We start from the raw sequence: 27,109 nt of genomic DNA on the forward strand, positions 1-27,109 counted from the left end.
TCTAACTTCAAATATATTTTAATTCTAATTGATGAAATGTACATTACCTATCATTTTTACTATACTTGTGCAACACTTAAGTAAATATTAAATTCCTAAAATGTGAGAAAAAATTAGGGTGAAAATAGCAATTAAACAAGACAACTAAATGATAATATATTATTTATTTGAATAATATAATTTCCAATTAAACCACACATGAGTAGCAAAAATTTCTGTTTTAAGTTTCATTTTATATAATTTCAAGTAAGATCCCTGAATATCCATTACCTTTATAAAAAAATTAATAATATAATTATATTTGTGGTATATGTAATTTTTGGATATAATTAAATATTCTAATTTATTTAAGATTTAATATGCATATATTTATAATATATATAAAAAATATGAATTTGGAAAAATTTTGAATTGACAAAAATACTTTTTGATGTTCATTTAATTACTAAACCGACATTAAACAAATAATTTTTCACACTTAAGAACAATAGATAAAACTTTTATAAAAAATAATAGATAAAATAATATCATTAATTTTTTTGTATAAAGAGTTTTATTGGTTTGAACTACACAATTGAGTATATTAATTATTAATAATATATTATTTTAAAACAATTATTATTTAATTAGTGTTATAATTATATACCTATTAAAATTAAGATTTATTAGTATAAATAACGTTGAAAAATATGGAAAGGATGGAGTGTCCACTCCTTTACCTACTTCCTCCAAGCACAAAGCCTAATTTCAACAATTGTTCGGGCCAACACTTGGTATCACAGCTTGTCACTTAATGTAGCTAGTGGAGAACCCTTGTGTTGATAGATTCAAATTATAAAAGGATCATCTACCTCATGTCCCCTAATGTTGGAAATTGGCCATTATACTTACTGGAAAACTTGCATGAAAGCTTATATTAAATCCATTGGTGAGAAGGCTTGGCGTGTCGTTCTTATTGGAGGGAACCACCAATGATGGATAGTAAAAATGGGAGAGTAGCCAAGCTAAAAGTGCAATGGGCCACTGAGGAACACTACAAGTTATAAGTATAAAAATTTGTTAGTATAAGGCCTAAAGATCTATGTTGACGGTCAAATGGGCTACTCCAACAAAATATGATTCATTGCTATTGGGATATATTGGTATAAGCTTTTAGGGATGGCTAGAATCCGTTTGTATATGCCTCTTAGGCTATAATGACAACTATTCCGTAAGTAAATGTTGTTTTCAATGCTCACTATCCACAATAACTTTTCATACCGTTTAATCCGTCAGTAAATTAATAATCATATACTGACAAAATTAAGAGCGGTTTCCGTCGGTAAAACTCATTTTGAGTTTTTTATTTTTGTAATCTATTATCAATATATAATAAAATCCAATAGGAAAGATGAATATTGTAATTTTTCTTCATTTTTATTGCTTTATCTTGACGATATCTACCATTAGTATAGATTTAAAATTAATCAATAGAAGATCTAAATAGTGTTTAATTAATTTTAAAACATTCTTCATAATTAAATTAATTGTTAATGTAATAGTAATTATATAAAGAATATTAAATGCAAGATACAATTAAAGTGTTCATATAATGATGAAAATATTGTCTTATAATAAATTTCCTGGAGTTAACATAAGTATTAAAGACAAACCATAAATCCCAAATGTAACGTACTTGGTGACATCTCTTTTATTCGAACCTCATGCCCCATAAAATTGATTTATACATCAAGCAACATTTGTTTATTTTCCTGCATCAAATACAATAACAATTCAAAGGATTACTTATTTGTCGTGTAATCTATTATAGTATTCTTACCTATTATGCAAACATAGCCGTACAAGTCCAGGCATCTTAGATTAGGGCATTCATAAGCTAGACTCAACACTCCTATATCACCAACATTATCACACCAAATTTAAAGGTTGCAATAGTTTACAGTTTTGCCTAATAGTTTGTGCATGTAAACAATTGAAACAATTCGTTTTTAGTCAGCAACAATAATTATTCAGAGTATTGCATGGTCAGTTGTAGCTCTAACACATCCACAGAGATTTAATATTTTCAGTTTTTGACAAAATTTAGTCAAATATTCAAGAGCTTCATCACTAAAAGATGTGCAACCACTGATTAAGCTTCGTAATGTTAGGACAACCATAGGCTAATGTGTACAAAAAGTGATCACTAAGCTTGAAACTTTTGCTTAGGTCCAGCTCTTGTAGATCATGACAAAATTTTGTAGTAGTTTCGATAGCATTGTCTTCAAGTTGCATGTCACATCCCAAAAATCGAGTTAATACAATCGGGTTTGTGAACCAAGAGTGGTCACACCCCGATTTTTGAGGTTATCTTTATGTGTTTTTTTTTAATAAAATGAGTTATTGGTTTAATGGTTAAACGTTAGTGAAATTGTCTTTGAAACTCGAATTCGAATCCTTCCCTCTCTTTTTCTTTTATTCTTCCTCCAGCTTGTGCCACCCCTATTTTCTACTTCCTTGAGTTGTGTCGCCTTTCTGTCCTCCTTGCTCTACATTATCGCCAAATTGTCACCACCTTACACTGCCGACCTACCGCACCGCCATCATCATTTTTTTTCTTTCTCCTCCCTTTTCTTTTCTTTTTCCAAATATCCTATAACTATATAAGAACTCTGTTGAGTTTTTCTATTCCAATCTATTTAAGAAAGAGTTCAAATCTAGTCGACTCGTATTATCATTGATTATTGGACTAATCACATCATAAATCCCAAATTTTAACATAGCATCATGGAAAAATTTGACCAGATATGCAATATAGGAGTATTAAGGATTGAAGTTGTATATCGGATTTGCAATTAAAGGTGTGAGTTCTAACCAATTAAAGATTGTGGACGTTCTATCCATAAATAATATATGTGTATATTTAATAATAATATTTTTAGAAACTGTTGTTGTACTTATGACTAACTGGTTGCATAAGAATTCTTGGTGAAGCGATCAATGTAACAACTCGATTTTGGGCTTAGTCAAAACAGTAATTTTGAGACCATAAATTTGAAGTTGATAAAATTATTTTATTAATTATTTTTGGGTTATAGCATGATTATAAGGGTGTGTGAAAAATTGGTGAAGTAATTTTAGCGTTTGAGGGCTTAATTTTAAAAAAGGACTAAATCGCATAAAGTGCAAAAGTCCTATTTTAATAGCTAAAGGTGCAAAATAGATAGAGAACCTAAATTAGGGGTTTTTAAAATAAAATTAGACTCTAAGATAGTGCATGGCAGGGCATAGGAGACAATTTTGCCAAAAAGTCCAAGTATGGTGGGTTTGGTGGCTACTTTGACTAAAATAGAAATAAAATAAGAAAAAGATGATATCACATTCTCATCTTCTTCACTAACACCGATTTTTTAGCCATTTTTAAGGTTTTTAAGCTTCAAAAATTTCAGCAACTTGTTCCTCTTGCAAGTAAGTGATTTACATACTTTTTGTTGATGATTTTTACATTTTTGAACCCCTTGAATTATAAGCTTTCTATTAAGGGGACTATTTTGCAAAATGTTTGAGATTTAAGGTTTTTCCATGAAATCATATGTATAGTTTTCTAAAATTTTATGGAATGATATGAGTATTGTATGTGTATTAAACAACTTTTGTGAAGAGATTTCTAATGAAAACCCTAATAGGGAATATTTTGCATAAGTTGAAATTTTGATGATAAATGTGTGAGATAGTGGAAATTTTGGAATTTCTATAAGAGAAAAAGGGGTTCGGCTAGGCTTTTGATATGATGAAAGTCGATAAAAATCGATTTTCGGACCTAGTGGTAAAATGGTTGTTTTGTAAAATTCTAGAGGCAAAATGGTCATTTTTCCCAAGTATAGATTATTGAGTGCCTAGATCGATAAAGTGATTAAATTTGTGAATTTTTGCTATTATAGATCAAGAAATTCAAACTCCGAACTTAGACCGGGGGAAGGCCAAGCAAATTGATTAGACCGATTAGACACCATATTTTGTAACCGAGGTAAGTTGTATGCAAATAATACAACTACATTATCATTATATGTGATGAGTTAATTTAGCATGAATTACTTGATTTTGGAAATGTGAATGCATGATGATAATTTAGATAGTAGAATTCCCGTTTAAACCATAAGAAATAAATCGAATATTCATGCCATAACGTATAGGTTATTGTGAGCTAGTGTAAGACATGTTTGGGACATGCATCGGCCATATTACGAAAGCCAGTGTAAGACCATGTCTAGAACATGGCATCGGCATTGAGATGAGAGCCAGTGTAAGACGTGTCTGGAATGTAAGACATGTCTGGGACATGCATCGACTATGAGTTGAGCTAGTGTAAGACCATGTCCGGGACATGGCATCGGCATCCTACCCTATGTTGAGGCTCATTGAATATCTGGTAGTGTTTCGAATGGTTCAACAGTAAGAGTTATGGTTTAAAATCAAGAGAAAAGTATAATCATGTTGTAAGTGATACAGGTACCTAATCAGTCTGTGTGAGACGTGAGTTCAATATATATTATATGATGAGTATTGGATTGTGATGAGTAAGTTGTGTTTATGCCTATTTATATCAAGAGCATGTTGATGAATGGTATCGTTGTTGCTATGTGTTTGCATACTTCTTACTAAGCTTTATACTTACTCCCCCTCTTCTCTATTTTCTTATAGTGTTGCCTAAATAGCTCGAGGATCAACAGACATCGGATGCCACGATCACACTATCATTCAAAGCACTTGGTATAGTTAGATTTCTTGTTTTTGTATATGGCATGTATAGGGCTAGAATTTAATGTTTTGTGTCATTGAGAAATAGCCAAATGTGTTGGCTTGGGATAAATACATTTATTTTGTATAAGGCTATGGTTAATGGTTAATGCTCATTTTGATATTTATATAGAAGGTATTATTTTCATGGATGAGTAAAATGCACAAATAAAATGTTGTCCATCATAGTTAGTTTGGCTATGTGATGTGCCCTTGTTTTGGTATGGATTGATTTCATACAGGTTATATAAATAAAGGTGGCAAAGAGGCTTGGTAAATAGCCTTATTTTGTCCACACGGGTAGGCACACGGGTGTGTGTCTAGGCCGTGTGTGACACACGATCCGCCACATTGGCTTGTGATCCAGTGTGTGTCCCCTGCACGTAAAATTTGCTAGTCAGTACGCATAGTAGTAAATGCACAGATAGAGACACGGCCGTGTGTCTCGCGGGCGTGTGCCTTGGCCGTGTGACACTTAAGAATTGCTAACATCAAAAACAGAATGTCCAAGTTTTTGCACATGTGCAAGTCATGGCCTTGTGAAGGACACGGGCCAGGGACACGGGCGTATGCCAGGCTGTGTGAAAACTCCTGTAGGTGTGAATTTAGAATTAATTCTGCACGTGTGAGGGACACGGGCGTGTCCTTGTATTGCTTAGGCCGTGTGAGTCACATGGGCCAATAGCACTACCATGTCGAATTGGTCACACAGGCGTGTTGCCCCTCCCACATGGGCGTGTGCCCCTGTGGCTAGTAACATTTTTCAGGGATCATAGTAAGACTCGAATCATTCCTGAATGGTTTTAAATGAACGTTTAGAGCCTAGTAGGTCTTTATTATGGAGTTTTCGATTTGGAGTGGAAAAGTTTTAAATTTGACAAAATTTTGATGACTAAGAAACGTGTGAATGTATTTGACCGCCTTAGGTAACACCTCGTATTCTGTCCCGGCGTAGGGTACGTGTGTGGGTTGTTACCATCAATGAGTGGTAAATCCTTTATTAGGATTGGCTAAAAGTAAATACCCCTGATTTACGAAACTTGTAATATCGATCATGTGTGTAAGGATATTAAATGATGCTATATTGTTTTAGTGTGATCTATGATGCTAAAGCATGCCACAGTTCTGTTATTGATATTGATAGCATGATAAATCATGTTCATTGAGACTAATATATCTAAATGCATGTTAAAGACAAGCCTACTGTTTCTGTTAAAATCAATAACATGATAAAAACATGTTTACTGATACTGAAATACTGTATGCATGATAATTCATGCCTACTATTTTTGCCGCTGATCACATGTTAAAATCATGCCTATTGTATTGTTTCTAGTATTGTTATAACATGTCATACTGCATTGTATTGGGGTTAAGACGATTTTGATGGTATTTTGTCAATGGCTACTCTCGACATATGACAGGTAATCAGTCTTATCTCACTAATTTTGAAGATTCTCCTATTGGAAGGGTGACTTTTGGTGATGGGAAGAAAGGTCAAATACTTGATAAAGAGACCTTGAATGTTTCTAGCATGCCTCATTTGAAGAATGTGTTGTTGGAGAATGATCTCAAAGCCAATCTAGTGAGCATAAGTCAATTGTGTGGTCAATGTATGTTTATTACTTTTACAAAAGACAAGTGTTTTGTTATTACTAAAACTAATGAGAAGATCATGGAGGGTGCTCCCATTTTAGATAACTATTACAAGGTGGTGCAATCAATCAATTGCAAAAGAGATATTGTATCAAAATTAGAGTTATGGCATAAGAAGTTTGAGCCTGAAAACTCTAAGCCAGTCAATACACCTATGTTTGTTAATGAAAAGTTCTACACAAATGCTCAGGGAGTGCTCACTTCTGAGCACTCCCCCAACCACATTCAAAAGAATGATTGACACTCTACTTTATCTCCAAGTTAGTCGTCCCAATTTGGGCTCTAGTGTTGGTATTTGTGTCAGATATCAGGTTAATTCTAAAGAATATCATATCAAGGTAGTCAAATGAATTATTAGGCACGTGCATACTACCTTTGATCTTGGCATTTGATTTATTAAAAATAGTACAATGTACTTAATGGAATACAGTTATATTGATTGGGTTGAGAATATGGTAAATGCAAATATTCGAGTTTTTAAATTATAAGGGCTCAATAAGCATGTAACATTTCTTAAAAATATCATATTTTAAATTAATATTACATCATTTAATTAAATCTATCTCATAAACATAAAACTTTTCTCAATTATTAAAAATAAACTAATTAACTGAGTTTACTAACTAATTAAGTGATGTTTAACAAACATAATAACAACTTAATTTAATACCATTCACATATTCAATTTTTAGTAGATTCGGCGCGTGAAAGATTTTGATTCACACGTGCAACATCGCACGTATTCAACTTTGTATGCCAGATGTCAATTAAAGAAGCCTTAACACGTTTAAAGTTGAACATTCATAAATACTCGTCCAACAAAAAGCTCTCCTCTCCACGGTCTCAGAGCTAACTCCGATTCTCTGTAAGTTCTCTTTTTTATTTTTGTTAATTTTAACATTTTATTTATGTAAATGCTTGCAATCAACTTAAATTTTAGTTCTTAATTTTTTATAATTAATGGATTAATTGTTTTCAATGTGTTTGATTAAATGCCACTGTGGGAGGATTGAAATTTGGAAGCTGTTTCTTTTTCATTGTTCTTTGAAGAAAATTAGGGTTTGAAAGATATAGATTAATGGGTAGGATATCAATTTGGTAGGATTATACTTATTTGATGCTTTAAGTGCTGTTAGATGCCAAGATTTATGTAAAAATTGCTATAAAAATGATATATTTATGTCTTTTTGTTAATTCCTTTTAAGGGAACTGCAAATATCGTCTGATTTTAATCCAAGAAGATAGGTTTACAAGTAATGAGAATTGGGTCTTGGACTTCATTTTAGTTTTACGCAGGGACAAAGCGAAGTTTATCTTTGGGGGAGGGGGTCAATTAAATTATAAAATTTTAAAGAAGTCAAAGTACAATTTTATCTCTGTATATGCTTGTTATTTTAGAATTTTAAAGGGATTAAACTGAAATTTTTTAATCTTTGGGGGGCCAAAGTGTATTTTTACCATTAAGTTAACTTATAATTTAAAAAACTTAAAGGGAAGCATTGGCATAGTTGTGGCTAGAGTGTCCCGTAGGGTAATTTTGATTTATGTTAGATACATCAGTTCCTCCATTTGGTTTTCTTTTAGCAAAAAGCGCAAAACTAAAAGGTTGAGTTGCATTAATTCCCTGAGAAGTCTGTAGCATTATAATATTCTCTTTTTTGGGTATTCTTCATGTCCGTTACAGTCTATGGTCGGGGTTCGTGGCTGCCCCTCCCAATAATGCCTTCTCCAAGTTTTGAACCTGTGCCTCCCCTTGGGAATGCAATGTGTCTTACCACTGCACCCAACACTTGTTAGTAGCATTATAATATTCTCTGATTAATGATTCAATCCACTTTCATGTGTAAATGTTTTGAGGTGTGGTGATTGTCACTAATAGAATTATGGCACAGAAGAAACGGTACTGTTATTAGCATTTAGCACTGTGTTATGGTGTCTCATGTTATATAACCGGGGAAGCAAGTAAGAATATAGCTCTGCCCTTTTGGAACTGTCGATCTGTCCCAAGTTTTCATTTTTTTGATGCTCTATTTAGAGATGCATTCATGAACAAAAAGGCTTCTTTACTTGTGGTGACAATTTTTACTTCTACCTTCTCTGATAAATTTCTACTTCTAAGCTTTGTTTTTGGTCACTTTCTCTCAGGAAAATTCCTTGGAATGGAGATTGCTACTACAAGGTAGGCTTTCGTGATTATTATATTAGATGTGACAATGAAGTTTTGTCTGAAATTTACTTTGCTAATTATAAATGGTTCTTGTTACGCTCGCTTCTCATTATCATGCTTACATTTCCTTGTGATTTTGTCAGGTGTTGTCCTGACAAGCAAGTGTCATGGTTTCCATTAAACCTCAGAGTATTAGACTGGGAAAATACCCACAGATTTCAATGTATGTTGAGTGTCCGGAAACTAATGATGAGTAATCAAAGGTTGGCTTATTTGAGTATAGATTCTGGTAGAAAGCAACATAGGAGCCCTATTGTCTGTAAGACATATGCCATCCATGCTGGTTTGGAGGAATCCTCATCTCTACAGTCAGAAGATCCTTTTACTGAAGATGAGCATACTTCCGAAGATTCACCAGAGCAGCTTCTTGCTAAACCACTAAGCAGTGAAGAGGTAAACTTGCATAATTATTTGTAAATACACCTTTTTTTTTTTTTTTGCTAAAAAAGCAAATTTAAAAATGAATAGAAAACAAAAGGCAAATGGTAAAATCATCAACCAAAAGGAGCCTTGTGCATCATAACTTGTTTGAATGTAATTGTATATATATTTTCACTTAAATGTTTAATGTTAATGTGTATATGCCATTGTGCAGCAGCTGAAATCCCTACTGGCTGACTCTGAGAGGGCAAAGCTCACCAAAAAACTAAGTGAAGCTAACCAGCAAAACCGCTTCCTAAAACGACAGGTTTGTACATGTATATATGGAGTTAAGGTCTTAGCTTGGATTTGGCATCACACTGAGGAAGAAAAGGTTGGCCAACCATGAAATAGATATATTGCTTCTTTGTTCTCCCAACGGAAATTTTCTCTCTTTTAATGTTAAAAACTTTTGTATTACCGGCTTGAAGAGAGTTCTGTTCATTTAAATGTAAATAGGAAGCACCAAGTTCAGCAATAATGTTCTGAAGAATTTTGGTAAAAGACAAATTGGTGCCCAAAACACTTCATGAATAGAGTTTGATCATATTCTACAATCAAGGTTTTTATATCTCTAAACAACGAAACAAGCCAAGAAATTTCGTGACTTATGTGATATCGCTTTTACAGTGAAAATTGTTAACCGTGTAAACCTACTCGCATTAACCCCGAGCCAAAACAAAATGCCTTCATATCCCAAAGTGACTTGTCTATGCTGTCTACAGTTACATATGAAAGAGGAAGCACTAGTCAACTTCAAAAGTGAACTTGCTGTCATGGAACTAGAAATTCAGGTTAATATTCACTTCAGTTACTTTTGTTTTTTCATTCTACATATATGCTCTTTTCCTTTTTCTTATATTGTGGATTGTTAATGCAACCTTATTGAAAGAAAATGTCGACACTTTTCATCAATGCCATGTATGAGGTACTAGTGATCAAGCAAATTGTAAGGGTAAATTCTTTTGGTTCCAAGCTTGGAAAATTTTCTTTTCTGTATATGCTTCTAGATTTTTAGTTTTAGAAATTCGTGTCGAGGGTTAGACTTTAGAAGAGCTATTGTTGCTGGTGCTGGTGAGGCCAAAATGTTTTTCATATACTTTGAAAATCGGTACTTTACAAAATTCTTCATGCAAAACTTTTCCCTTTGTTGGAATGATGATGCTTTAGATTGAGCAGTTTTTTAGTATACCACTCCTTTCGTAATATGGGAGCGCAATTGCCCTTGGCTCTGTCATAGTTACACCAAAATCTTTGAGTTTTATGTATGCAAAATTGCAGTAAAACTACCATGAAGGTTCTTGTTCTAGGAGTCAGATTGTATTTTGCCCCTTTACTCAAAAAATGGATAAATTAGTCCTTGTACGTTAGATTAAAAAGCATGTCCTTTTGTTAAATATGTCATCTATTTCTACTGTTAAAAACTGTTTTTTGTACATCAAGATGAGGTACTAGTAGCAATAACCGATATACTCTTTAATCTAACATACAGGGATTAATTTGCCCTTTTTTGTCTAAAGGGGGCAAAATACAATCTGATTCCTAGTACAGGGCCCTCCATGATACTTTTACCGCAAAATTGCTCATTCATTATGCCTGTGATTGTTTTGTTAATTATTCCAACTGGTTAAGTCATCTAACCCTTTTAAAGTTAAAGCTTCTGTTATTAGATTTGCACATTGTTTTTCATTTACAGGCATTAGTCTTGCTAGCAGAAGAAATATCTAAAGCTGGCATTCCACAAGGTTCTAGAAAAATCAATGGGAGATACATTCAGTCTCATCTTCATACCCGCTTAGAAGGTAATGGTTCCCTTCTGAGTTTTGAGCAACAAAATATTCCATTGTTAACCAACTTTTATGATTTGTATCTTTGTGTGTGTAGCTGTACTTGAGAAACTGAAGGAACAGCTAAAGGATGTGGATGCCGTCCAATCCAAGGAAATACCCTTATTCTGGTGTGGCATGGCCGAGAGCGTACAAGTTATGGGGTCATTCGACGGATGGAGTCAAGGGGAACACTTATCACCAGAGTACACCGGTTCATTCGCCACGTTCTCCACCACATTATTGCTTAGACCCGGAAGGTATAATCAATCCTTGTGCACTCAATGCATTAGCTGTTATATATTTCGATAAAAGTACCATGAAAACCCCTATAGTAGGAGTCGAATTGCAATTTGCTCCTGGGCAAATTAGTCTCTGTGAGTTAAATCAATGAGCAAATTGGTTCTCTCTCTTATCTATTTGTATTATTAAAAACTGGCAAGACAATCAAACAGTGACATGTGGCGTTTCTTGTGTACTTTATGTTGATATACAAGGATCATTTTTTAATAGTAGAAATGGATGAAAATTTTAATAATCTAATATGCAGGGACTAATTTGTTTATTTTTTAGTAAAGAAAGCAAAAGGCAATCCATGGCTTCCATCATATTTGCTTTCAAGTATTTCTAACTTTCGATTTCACATTTAATGAAGGTATGAAATCAAGTTCTTGGTGGATGGAGAGTGGCATCTATCACCAGAATACCCTACCATTGGTGAGGGATTAATGCAAAATAACTTGCTCATTGTAGACTAGAGTCGAGTATTTGATCAAGCTTTATGTTAGACAGATATGCGTAAGTCTTTTTTGTAGTCACATTCAAATATGTGTTGAATACAAGTACATATATTATTAGGGAAAATGAAAAGATTTTAGCCTACTTTGATGCAATGATTATGAGCTTTCCAATAGTAAAAGATTTTAGAATCTTTCTAATAATAGTACTAATAAATAAAGAAAAAGAAAGAAAGGAGATTGGTTTGACAATTAGTGGAATTGAAAAGGGGGATTTTTAATAGTTGAAAAAAAAAAACCATAGCTCTTGAATTTGGGAAAGCTAAAAAGAAGCTTTCATGCATTGAGGGCCCTCATTGTTCCTCTAAAGAAAAGAGGCTGAGTAGTTATCATTATGCACTTAGATCCCATATAAATGTTATTATTTTATTATCATATCATTTTCATATGAAAATATGTGTTGAATTGAATATAAATATTATAAAAATAAACTTCAAAAAATATAGATAACACAAAGTGTAAAGTGTTGGTGGAAGCCATCAAAATCAACGGAACCACAATTTAAGTCCTTGGTTGAGATTATTAATTAAGAAGATAATGACCCAGAAGCCAATGGCCAATGGAAATCACTAGCTTATTAAATTAAACATAAAAGTTGGAAAAGGCATGGATTATTAAAATATATATTTATATATATTATAAATTTTATCACGCGTATATAGAGTGATGTATTTAAAACATAAATATTAATTTTAAAATAATATATAATAAATAACGAAATCTATAGTTTAATATTTGTCACATCTTAACTTTCTTATTGATAAAATTATACTTATTGATAAAATTGTAAGTTATTATTAAGAATAAATAATTAGTCTAGTGGTTAAATAGTAGGGTAATTTGTTTATTGATTTGAGTTCAATTTTTCTTGCTCGCAAAATTTTCTTTTCTTTTTATCTTTTAAGCCTGTGCCGCCCATTTTTTTTTTTTTACTGTCATTGTCACACATCAGCAGCCTTTTCACCCTCAAATGTTGTCGTCCAATACACCACCACCTTTTGCCGTCCTCACCCATATTTTTCTCTTCCTCTACTCTTCATTATTTTCCTGTCGTCGCGGATGTGTAAGGGCAGAATTTTTCGGTTAACTCAATTAAGTCTAAGTAGTTCTCTTTATAGTTTATATATTCTGATATGGCCGAATCTGATGAATTATCATTTTCTTGGTGTTTAAATGTTCAAGATCTGGATCGAAATCATACGGATCAATCGTAGCGTTGGAGAGTTTGTTTGCTAGTCGTCATAAGCTAGTTAAGGTAAGTGGTAAATTTCCACTTCAGATCTTAGGTGTCAGTTAAAAATTTGTTGCATGGCTGAACCCTATGAGGGCTTTAGGGAGCTGAATTTTTATGAATAATTTTTGTTGTGTACAGATCTAAGCGAGTCTTGATCAGATTTAAGTCTTAGGAGCTATGGATTAAGGTTTCGTGTTTACACTTATTAAGTGTGGTCTTCCCTAAGTCTAAATAACCTAAAACTTAAATAAATATATTTAAATAATGTCATTTGATTGCTAATTTTGGTTTGGTCGAATGACTTAAATGCAAATAAGTGAGGTGTCGAGCAATGTACGTAATTAAATAGAAAGTTTGATTGTTAAATGTTCTATTTGAGTGATGAAATTATAAATGGAATGCGTGTATAGCATACTAAATTATGTATTACTATTTAATGCGCATGTAAATTTGCCATGACTAAAATTGTGTTATATACGTAATTATATTACATACAATATATGACATTGATTGTATTGAAAGCATGTGCACATGCCACTGATTCTGTTAATTGAAAATATGCAAGGCATACCTCGATACTGTTTACCGAAAAGCATGAGAAGCATGCCATTCATGATGTACTTCACTAATTGTATGCCATAATTGCACTTGCATGGGGTGGGATGGAGGAGTTTCGTGGAGAACCATAAGACATTTAAAGTCCGCAATATTGTTGTCAGTACACAGCACTGGAGATTTGAGGAGATTGGGCGATTTATTATGTTTTTACTGGTAGCTTGTTTGCATTTTTACCAACAATTTTATCATACTGTTATTGGTGGTTTTAACCACCAAGGACTTGAACCCTTACTATATTGAAGTTCGAATGAGGGTTTTGGGGAACTCGTGGTATATAATGGATGAATGGGTAGGATTATTACATTGAATCATTTAGCATGCTATACTCAAATGTTGTAATGCCATGACTAATTGGTTGATCTGTTTAATCAATGAATGTCTGTTTGATTGATTAAATGCTTATATTGTATGGACTCACACTGGGATTTTTACGCTCACACCCTAGTTTACTACTTACAAATAACCCTCAGGATTAGGCTTGGATTCGACATTTGAAAGTTTCATTAAAGATTTTCTAGCATTAAAGTTTTTTTTTAATTACTTTGGTATTATTTTATTTGGGACCATAATTTTTATTTAAGTATGGACTGTGGTATAGGACATTCTGAACTGGGACTTTTGCATGCATGAGTTTTAATGGAAACTGAACAAATTTGAAAATTGGCCTAATATGACTTAAAATATGGATTTTTCTATGAAAATCAAACACAATAAATTTTTTGCTGCACAACAATAAAACTAAGGTTTTTTCCGATGTAATCAACTAATCTTTATTTCAACTAATCTTTCTCGACTTAAAATAAGGGATTTTTCCCTTATTTTTTATAAAACACAATAACCCTTATCGACTAATCTTTATCGAGTTGTTATTGACACAATAACATATGATAGAATTTCAACTAATATTTATTGACTTAAAGGGGTTTTTCTAATGTAATCAACTAATCTTTATTTCAAACGGCAAGACCTTTTAATAAATTGAGCTTAACAAGGGACCAGCTAATCAACCGGTGTTTTTAACAAGCTTTATGCAACCATGCTAAGTTTTTCGAAAACTTAACAAAAGAGTGATTTTACAACCGGACATTTTTTCTTAGCCATTTCGGTGGCTAATGTAACTTTCAGAATTCGGTCATAATATCTAGGCTGGGTTTGGAAGGTTACAAAATTAATTAACAATAATGCATTCAATATGTATGATATTAAAATAAAAAATAAATTAAGTAATGATATGCATGATACAATTAAAATGTAAATATTATCTTAAAATAAAACTTTGGTTCAGTGGTAAAGTAGCATAGATTCAAATTCTATCATATGTAAATTTTATTAGGTTTTATAAAAAAATAAAAAGACCTTTTGAATAATATAACTTATTTTAAATATGGAAAGACATTTTTGTAATTTCTCTAATCGAGTTGGTTTCTAGTTGACTCAGTCAGAGACTTAAATAATAATAGAGATTTTTTAGGGATAAATTCCTTGAATTTAGCAACTTCCTTGAAATATTTCTTGGTTCACATTACTCATGAAATTTGGTAGTTTTTCTCAATTTGATCCTTAAATTTGTATTTCATTAAAGTATGATGTGACACTTTAAAATTGTGACACGTCTTTATTTGAATTTTTTTAAAAAAATTATATAAAATCACAATTTTTCATTATTCGGACCCTAAATTTGAATTCTATTGAGGTGTGATGATGTGGCACTTTGAGATTATGCCACATCATCATACCTTAATGTAATCCAATTTTGGAGACGAAATTAGAAAAACTTGTCAATTTCAGGGGTTAATGTGAACCCAAAAAAAGTTGAGACCAAAAAAAAAAGTTATCAAGGTGAATGACTAATATATTTAACTGCATGTAAATTGTAGGGTGTGCCTCATATTCTTCTCCTAATTAAACTCTGCTCTATTTTCCTAGTTGGGCTCTAATTATGATGCAATTTTCCAGACTTGGAGGGTTTGAGAAATGGCTCAATTGGGTTGGATCGTCTTGAAAGGGTTCAATGGGTGGAAACCTCAACCCGTAGTAGTAGTAGCTAAAGAACCTTAGCTATTTTAAAGCTAAGACCCACTTAACTCATAAAGCTACTAGAACCTTGGTATAAGTGAAGTCACCATACCTCAGGATGATGAACGGAGTGATAAGACAATTTGAACACCACAAATTTAGAAAAGTTTGATAAGTTCGGTTTAGTTCAATGAAGAACTGAAGAGAAAATTTCTCACAAATAAATTTTAATTCTGATATATTGTGTCTTCACCTTACAAAATGTTCAAGTCTAGCTTTATATAGACCTATAGGTGACCTTTCAAATTCGACACCTAATGTATCCAGAATAGCTATTAACACATTCATTCAAAGCAATTAAATTCGATCATGACTAATGGAAGATATTTGAAAGGTCATGTCTCTTCACTTGTTCTGTGTGTAGTTGAAAAGCCATGTCTCTTCACTTAGTCCATATATATTTGAATAGTCATGTCTCTATACTTGATGAAGGCTTAATGATCATTTAATGAGCAGTTTTGTTGTCCCTTCATTTCCCTTTTGTTGTCCCTTTGTTTTCCCTTTGATTGAATGTCATAATGCTTGTGCAAAGATCTCTTAAAATGGCATCATAATGAGCTTTGAAGGCACAAAAACCAATCAGATTTGAAAAGCCATCTTGGTCCAATGAAAAGTCACCTACAACAAGAGTAAATAGACTTTAAACATTTGCAATATTTTCATATTCTTATTCAAATATAAACTCCACATTAACATACTATAACTCAAGTATTTATGAAGAGAAACAACCAAAATAAATTACACACTTCACACACTTAAGAAACAAACTCATGCTTAACATAATTAACATGTAAGATGCATAAATGCATGACTTAATTAAAATGCAAACTTATTTAACATATAAATTTCATAATGCATGACATAATTAATACACAAACTTAATTAACATATGAGATACTTTTATGCATGACTTAATTAAATGCAAAACACATAATGCAAGACAAAATTTAAAGATGCAAACTTATTAATTTGAAAACTTAATTAAAGTCGTTTAAATTTTCCCATGATTAATCAAACCCAACAAAGGTTTTATCCAACTTTTAAATCAGCATTTGACTTTGACTTAGCCCAACCAAAACAAGAATAATTTGAATTTGATTCAAACGTCCACACATGGACCCGATAAGCTCTTCTTTGACCCATTTGGCTTAGCCCCCCATAGTTGGCCCAATTGGAAAATGTAAAAGTTCAAACTTGGATTTGAACACTTCTTGAATAGCTGGACCTAGAAAATTTAGTCTATATTCATCTTGTTTCATCTCATCAAGATTGGATTCAGTCTTCATGTGCGAAATCACATAAAATTATTCCAGTGATATTTCAGTATGATTAGAACTATAATCTAAGCCTAGTTAAAGGGGTCATTGTATCTCTGTTTTAAGGTGCCAATTAGCAACAGCTTTTTTTTAGAGCGACAAGATGTAGCCGCATAAGAGTTTTGTTGAGAGTTTTGTGGTAATTATGGAGAGTATTTTATACCCCTTTTGTGAGTGCCCTATAATATTTAGGGTTTTATTTATCGATTTGATCTTTAAGATTTTAAACTTTGTATTCAGAGTTTTAGGTAATGTACGTGTTGTACATTTAGGTTATTTTCTCCATATTGTACTCTCGTTCATTTACTCATTTAGTGAAAAGTTGAATCCTTTTTTGCTCGTAGTTTTTTTATCCTCTACGGAAGAGTTTTCCACATGAAATATTTTTGTTAACCCTTTTTCACTTTTCTTGTTCATCATTTATATGGGTCGATCCCCAAAAAATTGGTATCAGAGCTATGGTTCAACTTCCGCAGATTAACTCGTTCGTTGGCATAACGTCTTTGGATATTCAAAAGTTCAACGGACCACAAATTTCAGTTTCTGACAATTTCAAATAATTACGGAGGTAGTTAATGTGGCCAATAACAAGGGCGATAATTTATTGTTCTCTACATATAATTCAGTGACAAGGGTGATGATTCGTTGTTCTCTACATATAATTCAGTTGAAGATGTAGCCGTGTCAGATGTTAGAATGTGCCTAATTTAGAGAAGAATTTCATCCCATTTTGGTCTTTAGGACTCGAATGGTTCGTTGACTGTTTTGAGGCAAGGTTGGTCATAGAGGGGTACTATCAAGCGGAGAGAGTTTATGTTTTCTCTCCTATTCGGGTATTAGTGGCTCTTGTTGCATTATAAAACTTTGATTTGAAGACTTGAAGTCTTTCAGTTTTCAAGTTCGAGCACGATTTAGACTTGGTTGACATTCTCTAAGATTCAAGTTAGGCCTGTGACGGGATACGGAAAAGGAGGAGTGGTAAATACGAGTCAAGGTGGAGATTTGTAGGGTGTGCCTCGTATTCTTCTCCTATTTAAACTATGCTATATTTTCCCATTTGGACTCTCATTATTCCAGAGATATTTTAGTTTGATTAGAACTCTAATCTAAGCTTATTTAAAAGGGTCATTGTATCTCTGTTTTGAGGTGCCAATTAGCGAGAGCTTATTTTTTAGAGCGACAAGATGTAGTCACATAAGAGTTTTAGTGAGAACTTCATGGTAATTATGGAGAGTATTTTATACCCCTTTTGTGAGTGCCCTATGAGATTTAGCGTTTTGTTTATCGGTTTGCTCTTTGGAATTTTAAGCTTTGTATTCAAGGTTTTGGGTAATGTACATGTTGTACATTTAGGTTATTTTCTCCATATTGTGCTCTCGTTTGTTTACTCATTTAATGAAAAGTTGAATCCTCCTTTGCCCGTGGTTTTTTATCCTCTTTGGTGGAGTTTTCTATGTAAAATATTTGTGTTCGCTCTTCTCTACTTTTCTTGTTCATCATTTATATGGATCGATCCCCAACATCAATCCACATCCTGCATGCTAATTAAAAGCCAATAATATAAAAAATGTTTATATTTGATACTTTGAGAGAGTAGATGATGATATATATCAAGAAATTTTAAAAATAAATACAAATGATTTCATTTTAATATACCTCTTTTATAAAAATTAAAGTCTAAAACTTAAATATTCATTTTAATATACCTTATCAAATATTCATTTTGATATACCTTATCAAATATGCTTTTTATCTGCTTTGCAATGTCAACCTTCATAATTCTCTTTACTCCATTTAGGTTTAATGGATGAATTGCAATAAGTTATAAAATAAAGTGATATCATAATAAGGAAGCAAATGTGTCACAAGCTTTAAAGGTTGTCGGCTCCTACAGCACTAATGTTTCAAATAATAGGCTGCATTCATAATGCCAAAGACTTGGCTCCAACATCTACTGGTCAAACTAAAGGATTCTGGTATGTTCCAATTACAAGTCTTGACTCGATAAAAACGATTAAATTGGTAAGATAAATAAAATCTTATTGATAATCAGATAGAAATTAAATGCGCTGCATATTTTATTAAAAAGAGAAAATAATTTCATCAAAATCCATTCTTATTTTATTTAATTTCAAGTTGAATAGATAAAGAGTAATTAAAATCTGATTTTGTTAGGTACTAATTGAAACCAATGTTAATTATGACATATAAAAAGATGTGGTTGATTGTTTATTTTCAAACTCACCATTAACATCAATATCAACCAATAGTTCTTTTTAGATATATCAATTAATTCACTCATTCTAACACTCATTTACACTTTTAGTTATTTAATAATAAGTGTCCTAACAAAATAAAGCTTAACCTTTTGAATCAACTTATTTACATTTGGTGGCTCTCCCACTTCCTATTGTGCTGAAATTAATTTAACAATTCTACATTCAAAAGTTTATTAAAATACATCATAAAATGTATTATAATTCTAATCTAGCATCATTATGATATAAATACAAAAATATATGTTATATTAACCTTTATGCCATTTTCTTTTTTCTTTTCTTTTTCCTTCTTTGAAACTTTACTTTAAGATTTTTTTTATCTTACAAAATCATATATTTATATTTTTTTGCAAAATTCTATATTTTTAAATATTTTAAAAATATCTAAATATGACTTATTTGAATGAGGTGTTATGAAACAATATATATTTACTATTAGTAAATCAAATATAAATAAAAATAAAATAATATTTAGTCCTTGAATTTTGTATTTTTCTCAACTTGATCTTTAAATTTTTTTGTCTACATTAATCTCAATACTTGGCAACTTTTTTCAAATTGATCCGTAAATTTAGATTTCATTAAAGTGTGGCATGGTACTTTGAAATTATGCCACATCATCATATAAAAGTTTTAAAATTTTATAGAAAACCTAAAAAAAATTCATATGATGATTTGGAATAATATCAAAGTGCAACATCATCATATACCTTAACTGAATTCAAATTCATGGAATAATTTTGAGAAAAACTATCAAATTCTAAGACTAATGTGAATCAAAAAAATTAGAGATAAAATGTGAAAAAATTACCAAATTTAAAGATTAAATGTTAATTTACCCCGACTACTATTATAGCTTTCAGCTTTTTCTACAGTGGCATTCCACATCTAAAACAGTGAAACTAGGGAGCTAAAGGGCTAAGACTGAGAGATAAATTCATGAATGGATATATCTTATTTGTTTTTTTTTCGTTTTTTCTTTTTGTCATAGCTATTAGCTAGTGTACCCCATGGCCATCTTCATAATTGAACCACATATAACCTTAACACTAACCTTTTACCTTTATTTTTCCAACCTATCTAATAATAATAATAATATCTAGGACTAGGTTTTTCTTTTAGGACAAATCTTCCCTATAATTAATTATTTTGTTGCTATTATTGCCAATGCTAGTACGGAATGTGGTGCCATTAAGTTAGCTAGTAATTTAAAGTGACGTTGGGATTGGATTAGATTAATTAGTTAGATTAATTGAAACAAAAATTATTTGGTATATCAATCTAGACAAAGGGATTGAATTAACTTTTGAGTGAATCTTTCAAAATCATTAAAATATCGACATTTGGGATAGAAATAAGTGGTTGAATCAATTTATAATTTTTTAATTGATTATTTAATTATCGTTAGACCAACAGTTAAATCAATTGAATTGAAAATTGGTGACCTGACCGATTCGATAATTGATTTTATTTTTAAAACGTTGCTTAGACTTGGCTCAAATGTAACCTTTATTGACGTTTCCATGGTTTCTTTTTTTTTATGTTTTTTTTTCAATTTGTGATTAAATTTTGGGTCTCAATTGTTTTTAACACTCAAAACCTGGCCTAGTCTTTATGGTTGAATCTGGAGAAATTACATCAATTAGTTTTAAAAACTAATTTAAAATCTAGCTTAGAAGTCTTGTGATCTGAAATCTTAATTTAGCTAAGCTCATTCAAGTTTCAGGAAATTTTCAAGTTTGAAAACACCTATTCCAAAGCCCAATATCTTAATTAAAATAATTCGAACCATCTTATGTGGAAAACCAATCTGAGCTCCCGTATGCTATTTGGTCCTAAACTTGTTGTGTAACGCCCTGAATAATTTGTTTTTGTTTCTGTAAATATTTGACACAAATGTGTATTTGTTTCAGTGGTTAAGTGTTCTAGGTATGTGTGTGTGTGTGGTCCCAAGTTCAAGCCTTACCTTAAACAAATTATGTTATTTTTAGAATTAAGCCTGATCCTTGTTCAGCGGGCTTATATTTAATTGCTTGTAATTTTATAAAAGAATGAGTCTGTTGGTTTGAGAGGTAAGGGAGTTGGTGTGTTGAAGGTTCTGTGTTCAAATCTTTGCACAAGTGTGGGCATTATTATTTTTGCTCGATTGTCTGTTAGTATTTCGTTTGAACTGAAATTTTGAGTAGGTGGTTTGGTAGTGGGGTTAGTGGGAGAGATTTGAGGGATTTGGATTATAATTTTGTTTTTTTATTATTTTATTTTATTTTATTTTCTCTCTCTTCCAAAAATCCCCAAATTTCCTATCGTCAAGTTCCTTCTCTCTAACATTTTTCTTTCTTCCCTTCTATTTTATTTCACATTCAATTTTTGTTTCCCTCTTCTGTTGCTGTCGTTTTTCTTGATCAATTATTGCTGTTACGATTTGGATTCTTCAATCGAGTAGGTAAGTAGAGACTTAGCTTTGTTAACATTAGATTTTGAGTTTTGGGCAATGTTATAATAACTAGTATTGGTGAGTAATCGATGAATTCTATTGCTTAAGTGAAGGTAGTTAAGCATCGATTTTCACATCAACAACTTAGTTAAGGTTGGGGTTGTTTTTGGTGGGCAGTAAGTCAATTTTCACTTTAGTGGATGACGTGTTAGACTTGTAAATTGGTTGCTAAAAAGGTGTGGGATACTCTGTTTTTAGGTTTTGAGAGGCTCGAGAGTGGTTTTACATCAAATCGATACCAGATGTGTACCCAAAACACAGAGATCCAGGTTTCAGCAAAATTCAAAAATAGCCACTATCGACGCCACACGAGCGTGTGGTCAGTCGTGTGGATGGTCATGTGCGAGAAACGATCGTGTGATCAACGAAGGCATGGTCGTGCGCAGCATACAACCGTGTGATGACCTGAGTGTTACTGTGTGAGCCACACGGGCTAGGCCAAGTTGGGCGTGTGGGCCACATGGGCAAGGCTAATCTGGATGTGTGGGCCCATATTTCTAAAATTTCTCCTAGGGTCGCACGGGTCGTCCCATTCGAATGTGGGTATACTATAGGGTCGATAAGGGCTAAACAAACCCTAGAACTGTAGATCTGATAGTCTGATATTCTATTTTGAATATGATAATACCATATATATCTGATTACTCTAATATCTGTATGTATAAACATGATACGCATGTTTAATCTGTTAATTCTATTTATGTACTTTATATCTGTTTTGGGTAAGATTTGTATATAAGGAGGAATTATTCTATTTGGCGTTAATCATCTTTATTCTAGTAGCTTACTGTATACTATCTGATATGTATCTTAATGGCACAACGTAGTGTGTAGGGATAGGCAGGTGTTTTTAACCCCATATGGTATGACGGAATGGTCAGAGTTGATGTGTAGAAGATAGGGGTAGGACGTTTGCATATCTGCTTCAGAATCTGTTATCTGAATATGTATCTAATTCTGGTTGTGTATATGATTCTGTATGATTGTATGCTTAATTCTGCTGGGTTATATACTGAGTTTACGTAAACTCATATCTGTTTGTCTGTACTGTCAGGTAATCCACAGTCTTAGGCGAATCGGTGTAGCAAGGACTCAGCGGTGACCATTCTTCCATAAAATTGTTTAAAGTTATTAATTTATGGTTTTATTTATTATTTTGGGTTATAATCTGAGAGTTTGTAATTTCTAGGACTCTCTGGAATTTATGTTTTTTAACTGTAGTTTTTGGTTTGTTAATAACTTGCATGCCATGATAAACTATTTTATGAAATTTACGATTTTTAAACAAACTAAGTTTTTCTAAAAGTACAAATCGGTTTTCGAAAACGTATCGATTTATTAAGCTTCTACTGTAAAGTAGGTTTTGGCAAACAAATCAATTTAACTAACGTTTTCGAAAATGGATATAAAGTATATGAGTTAAATAACTGGAATGATTTTACGTAACTAAACCCATTCTTTGTGACTTCTCTAAGATCCAGCCATAACGTCTAGGTCAGATTTGGGGTGTTACATTTAGTGGTATCAGAGTCAGGTTGCAAAACTCGGCTGTAAATTTTAGGTTCCAAAATTATGTTCCAAAAGAATTGGTTTTTAAATGATTTGAATAATTGTAAAAGTATATGGTACACCGAGTCTCCGGCGCTGATCCTATAAATATTTCTAAAAACTTAGTTAGAACTACTCTGAAACACTGTAGATAGTATCTTCTGAAACTATACTGAGTTAGCTAGAGACAAAAATCTCTGAAAATAATTCTGAACTTCTGACAATTTATATATAAAACATCTATTAATAGATACTGAAATTGATGCATAAAACTTTTAACGTAGATTAAAACTCAAATTTGCGATGAGCGCTCGTGGAACTCGCAGACGTAGTATTAAAGGCCGTGGTAGAGGCCGTAGAAGGGCTCGAGTTGAGTCTTCCTCTCTGAGCAATATACCGAATTTGGATATGAGTGAGATACTAGTATCGTCTTTTACTGAGACTAGGTCTCAGAGTCACTCGGCTGGGGACGACGCACTATCTCAAGCCATGCTGAGGATCTTGGAGAGGGTCACTAGACCCCATTCTGAAGCTTGGACTGAGGGTCAGTAACTGAACAACTTTAATTTAATGGTGCTGAGTTGTTTAGGGGTGTCAATGAAGTCACCCCTGATATGGCTGAATACTAGTTAAAGGCCACCGAGATGATCATGAATGATCTGGACTACACTCTTGAGTATAAACTGAAAGGTGCAGTCTCTTTGCTTTGCGATGAGGCTTATCAGTGGTGGTTGATAGTTGAGGAGGGTACCCAGCCTGATCATCTGAGTTGGAATTTCTTTAAAACTACCTTCTAGAGCAAGTATGTGAGAGCTAATTATGTGGATGCTCGTAGGCGTGAGTTCATAAATCTCACGCAAGGTGATAGATCTGTAGCCAAGTATAAGGTCGAGTTTTTGAGGCTGAGTCGCTACACTCGAGGCATGGTTGCGACTGAGTATGAGAGGTGTGCCCAATTTGAGGACGGATTAAAGGATAATCTAAAAGTATTGATTGCTCTACAAAAAGAGTGAGAGTTCACAGTTCTGGTTGAGAGTCAAGGATGTTAAGTTTTGAGGCTGAGTCGCTACACTCGAGGCATGGTTACGACTGAGTATGAGAGGTGTGTCTAATTTGAGGACGGATTAAGGGATAATCTAAAAGTATTGATTGCTCTACAAAAAGAGTGAGAGTTCACAGTTCTGGTTGAGAGTCAAGGATGTTAAGTGCGTGGAGCACCAAAATAGGAACCGTAAGAAAGGCAAGAATAAGAGGGATTCAGAGTCCTTTAATTCTATTCTAAGGCCTAAAAAAAAGCCAGATCTGATGGGCCTATTAGAGTAGGGGCCTCTGTTGCTCCTACTAGGTTACAGACATGCAGTGATTATGGTAGGTGCCATCCGAGCAAATGTTGGAGGAGGATAAGGGCTTGTCTGAGGTGCGGGTCTCTGGAGCACTGTATTAGAGAGTGTCCATAGAGGGCTGATCAGATGCTAGCTTCAACATCGGGTTCTTTGCAGCCTCAGAGGGTAGTTCAGCAGCCACCTAGGGGTCGTGGACAGGCTAGAAGTGGTAATGGTATGGGTCGTGGGCAGAGAGCACCGAGCAGAGATGCTAGTCAGACGTAGGCGAGACAACTTGCACTAGTTTATATTGTACAACATCGAGAGGATAGGGATACTTCTGATGTTATCACTAGTACGTTTCTTATATTTGATGTATCTTATACTGCTTTGATAGACATAGGTTCTACACACTCCTACATAGCTAGTACTGTATCTATAACTCTAGGGATTTCTGTTGAGAGCACTTCTAGTGAGGTTACTGTATTGAGTCTATTGGGGCAGTCTGTTCTAGTTAGTAAACTTTATAGGGATGTTCCTTTAGTGGTGCAAGGGATTATTTTTCTGACAAATATGATGAAGCTTTTGTTTAGGGAGTTTGACCTAATTCTGGTTATGGACTGGTTGGTTAAGCACCGGGTCAGTTTGGACTGTGCATCTAAAAGGGTCGTTCTAAGGACCAAAGATAATATGGAGGTGGTAGTGATTGGTAAGCGTCGAGATTATCTGTCCAATGTAATCTGCGCTCTTGTGGTTAAAACACTGATTCGAAAAGAGTGTAAGGCGTACTTGGCATATGTCAGTGTTCCTGATTCTAGGGATTCTTCTGTTAGGAGTATAAGAGTAGTGAAGGACTTTCTAGATGTCTTTCCTGAGGAGTTATCGGGTTTACCTCTGAATCAAGAATTCGAGTTCGAAATTAAGCTTCTACTGGGTACAGCTTCAGTGTCTATTGCTCCATACCAAATGGCATCGAAGGAGCTTACAGAGCTTAAGGCTCAACTGTAAGAATTTCTAAAACATGGTTTCATTTGTCTTAGTATGTCTCCATGGGGGGCACTGGTTCTGTTTGTGAAGAAAAAGGATGGGACCATTAGGATATTTATTGACTATCTGCAGTTGAATAAGTTGACTGTGAAGAATAAGTATCTACTTCCGAGGATCGACGACCTGTTTGATCAATTTCGAGGGGCTTCAATGTTTTTTAGTATTGATCTTCGATCTGGGTATCATCAGTTGAGGGTTAAGTAAGCTGATGTTTATAAGACTGCATTTAGGACTCGCTATAGACATTACGAGTTCCTAGTTATGCTTTTTGGTCTGAAAAATGCTCCTGCGATATTCATGGATTTAATAAATCGAGTCTTTTAACTGAATTTGGATCAGTTCATTGTGGTATTTATCGATGATATTCTGGTATACTCTAAGACTGAGGATGAGCATGATGAGCACCTTAGGATAATGCTTTAGATTTTACGTGAGAAGTAGCTTTACGCTAAGTTGAGAAAATGTGAGTTTTGGTTACGAGAAGTAACTTTTCTAGGGCATATGGTATCTGCTAAGGGGATTCAAATAGATCCGAAGAAGATAGAGGCAATGCTGGATTGGAGGCAGCCTAATAACGTATCTGAGATCCGTAGCTTTCTGGGTTTGGCGAGATATTATCTGCGATTTGTCGAGGGGTTCTTTCTGATTACAGCTCCGTTAATTAAGCTTCTGCATAAGGGAGTTTCTTTTGTTTGGACTGATGAGCAGAAAGCGAGCTTTGAGAAGCTTAAGTTTGTTTTGACTCAAGTACCTGTTCTGATACAGCCTGAATCCGGTAAGGAGTTTGTGGTATACAGTGATGTGTCGCATGTTGATTTGAGTTGGTTCTGATGTAGGATGGTAAGGTTGTGGCTTATGCGTCCCGTCAGTTTAAGACACATGAAGGAAACTATCTGACGCACGATCTTGAGCTGGCTGCAGTAGTCTTTGCGTTGAAAATCTGGAGACACTATCTGTATGGTGAGAGGTGTATCATCTACACTGATCACAAGAGCCTCAAGTATCTCTTTATACAGAAAGATTTGAATCTTAGGCAACGCCAATAGATTGAATTACTCAAGCATTATGACTGCATGATAGAGTATCATCTTGGTAAGGCTAATGTGGTGGCCGATGCTCTAAGCCGTAAAGCGATGACTGATTTAAGGACGATGTTTGCTCGTCTTAGTCTATTCGATGATGGGAGTCTGTTAGCTGAGTTACAATTTAGCTAACTTGGATTGCTCAAATTCGAGATAAGTAGATAGTGGATGAGTCTTTGGGTGTGCGGTTTTGTCAGGTTGAGAGTGGCAGTACTTCAGATTTTGGGTTGAGTGATGATGGTGTTCTGTATTTCCAAAGACGAATTTGTGTACCGAATGATTCAAATTTTAGACAGTCGATTCTGAAGGAGGCACATAGTAGCCTTTATGCTATGCATTCCGGTGGTAATAAAATGTATCACATCTTTGTGAGTTGTACTGGTAGCTGGGT

General features: G+C 33.5%; 1 protein-coding gene and 1 long non-coding RNA gene across 3 annotated transcripts; both read left to right on the plus strand.

Annotated features, from left to right (window-relative positions):
- The first annotated feature begins 7,212 nt into the window (after positions 1-7,212).
- On the plus strand, positions 7,213-11,824 carry LOC108461544 (protein PTST, chloroplastic). Of its 2 annotated transcripts, none has more exons than XM_017761450.2 (8): positions 7,213-7,297; positions 8,578-8,611; positions 8,743-9,052; positions 9,255-9,347; positions 9,805-9,873; positions 10,776-10,881; positions 10,964-11,165; positions 11,561-11,824. In XM_017761450.2, the coding sequence occupies exons 2-8, from the start codon at positions 8,592-8,594 to the stop codon at positions 11,661-11,663; spliced, it is 903 nt and encodes a 300-aa protein (XP_017616939.1). In that variant the 5' UTR covers positions 7,213-7,297; positions 8,578-8,591; the 3' UTR covers positions 11,664-11,824. The 2 variants fall into 2 exon arrangements, with proteins under 2 accessions (XP_017616939.1, XP_017617015.1); XM_017761526.2 differs by having other exon boundaries at positions 9,258-9,347.
- A 758-nt stretch (positions 11,825-12,582) lies between these two features.
- Positions 12,583-13,950, plus strand: LOC108486189 (uncharacterized). Its single transcript, XR_001871447.2, has 3 exons — positions 12,583-12,765; positions 12,885-12,957; positions 13,502-13,950. It is a non-coding gene; the product is annotated as an uncharacterized LOC108486189 (long non-coding RNA).
- The last annotated feature ends 13,159 nt before the right edge of the window (positions 13,951-27,109 follow it).

The sequence above is a fragment of the Gossypium arboreum genome, chromosome 7, assembly GCF_025698485.1.
Source record: "Gossypium arboreum isolate Shixiya-1 chromosome 7, ASM2569848v2, whole genome shotgun sequence".
Classification (NCBI taxonomy): Eukaryota; Viridiplantae; Streptophyta; class Magnoliopsida; order Malvales; family Malvaceae; genus Gossypium; species Gossypium arboreum.

Bases quoted from the DNA above. Each gene is read 5' to 3' on its own strand.
- LOC108461544 (XM_017761450.2), top strand. From the start codon at position 8,592: ATGGAGATTGCTACTACAAG. The intron at 9,053-9,254 runs GTAAACTTGCAT...GCCATTGTGCAG, and splicing joins AACCACTAAGCAGTGAAGAG to CAGCTGAAATCCCTACTGGC. The intron at 11,166-11,560 runs GTATAATCAATC...CATTTAATGAAG, and splicing joins TTATTGCTTAGACCCGGAAG to GTATGAAATCAAGTTCTTGG.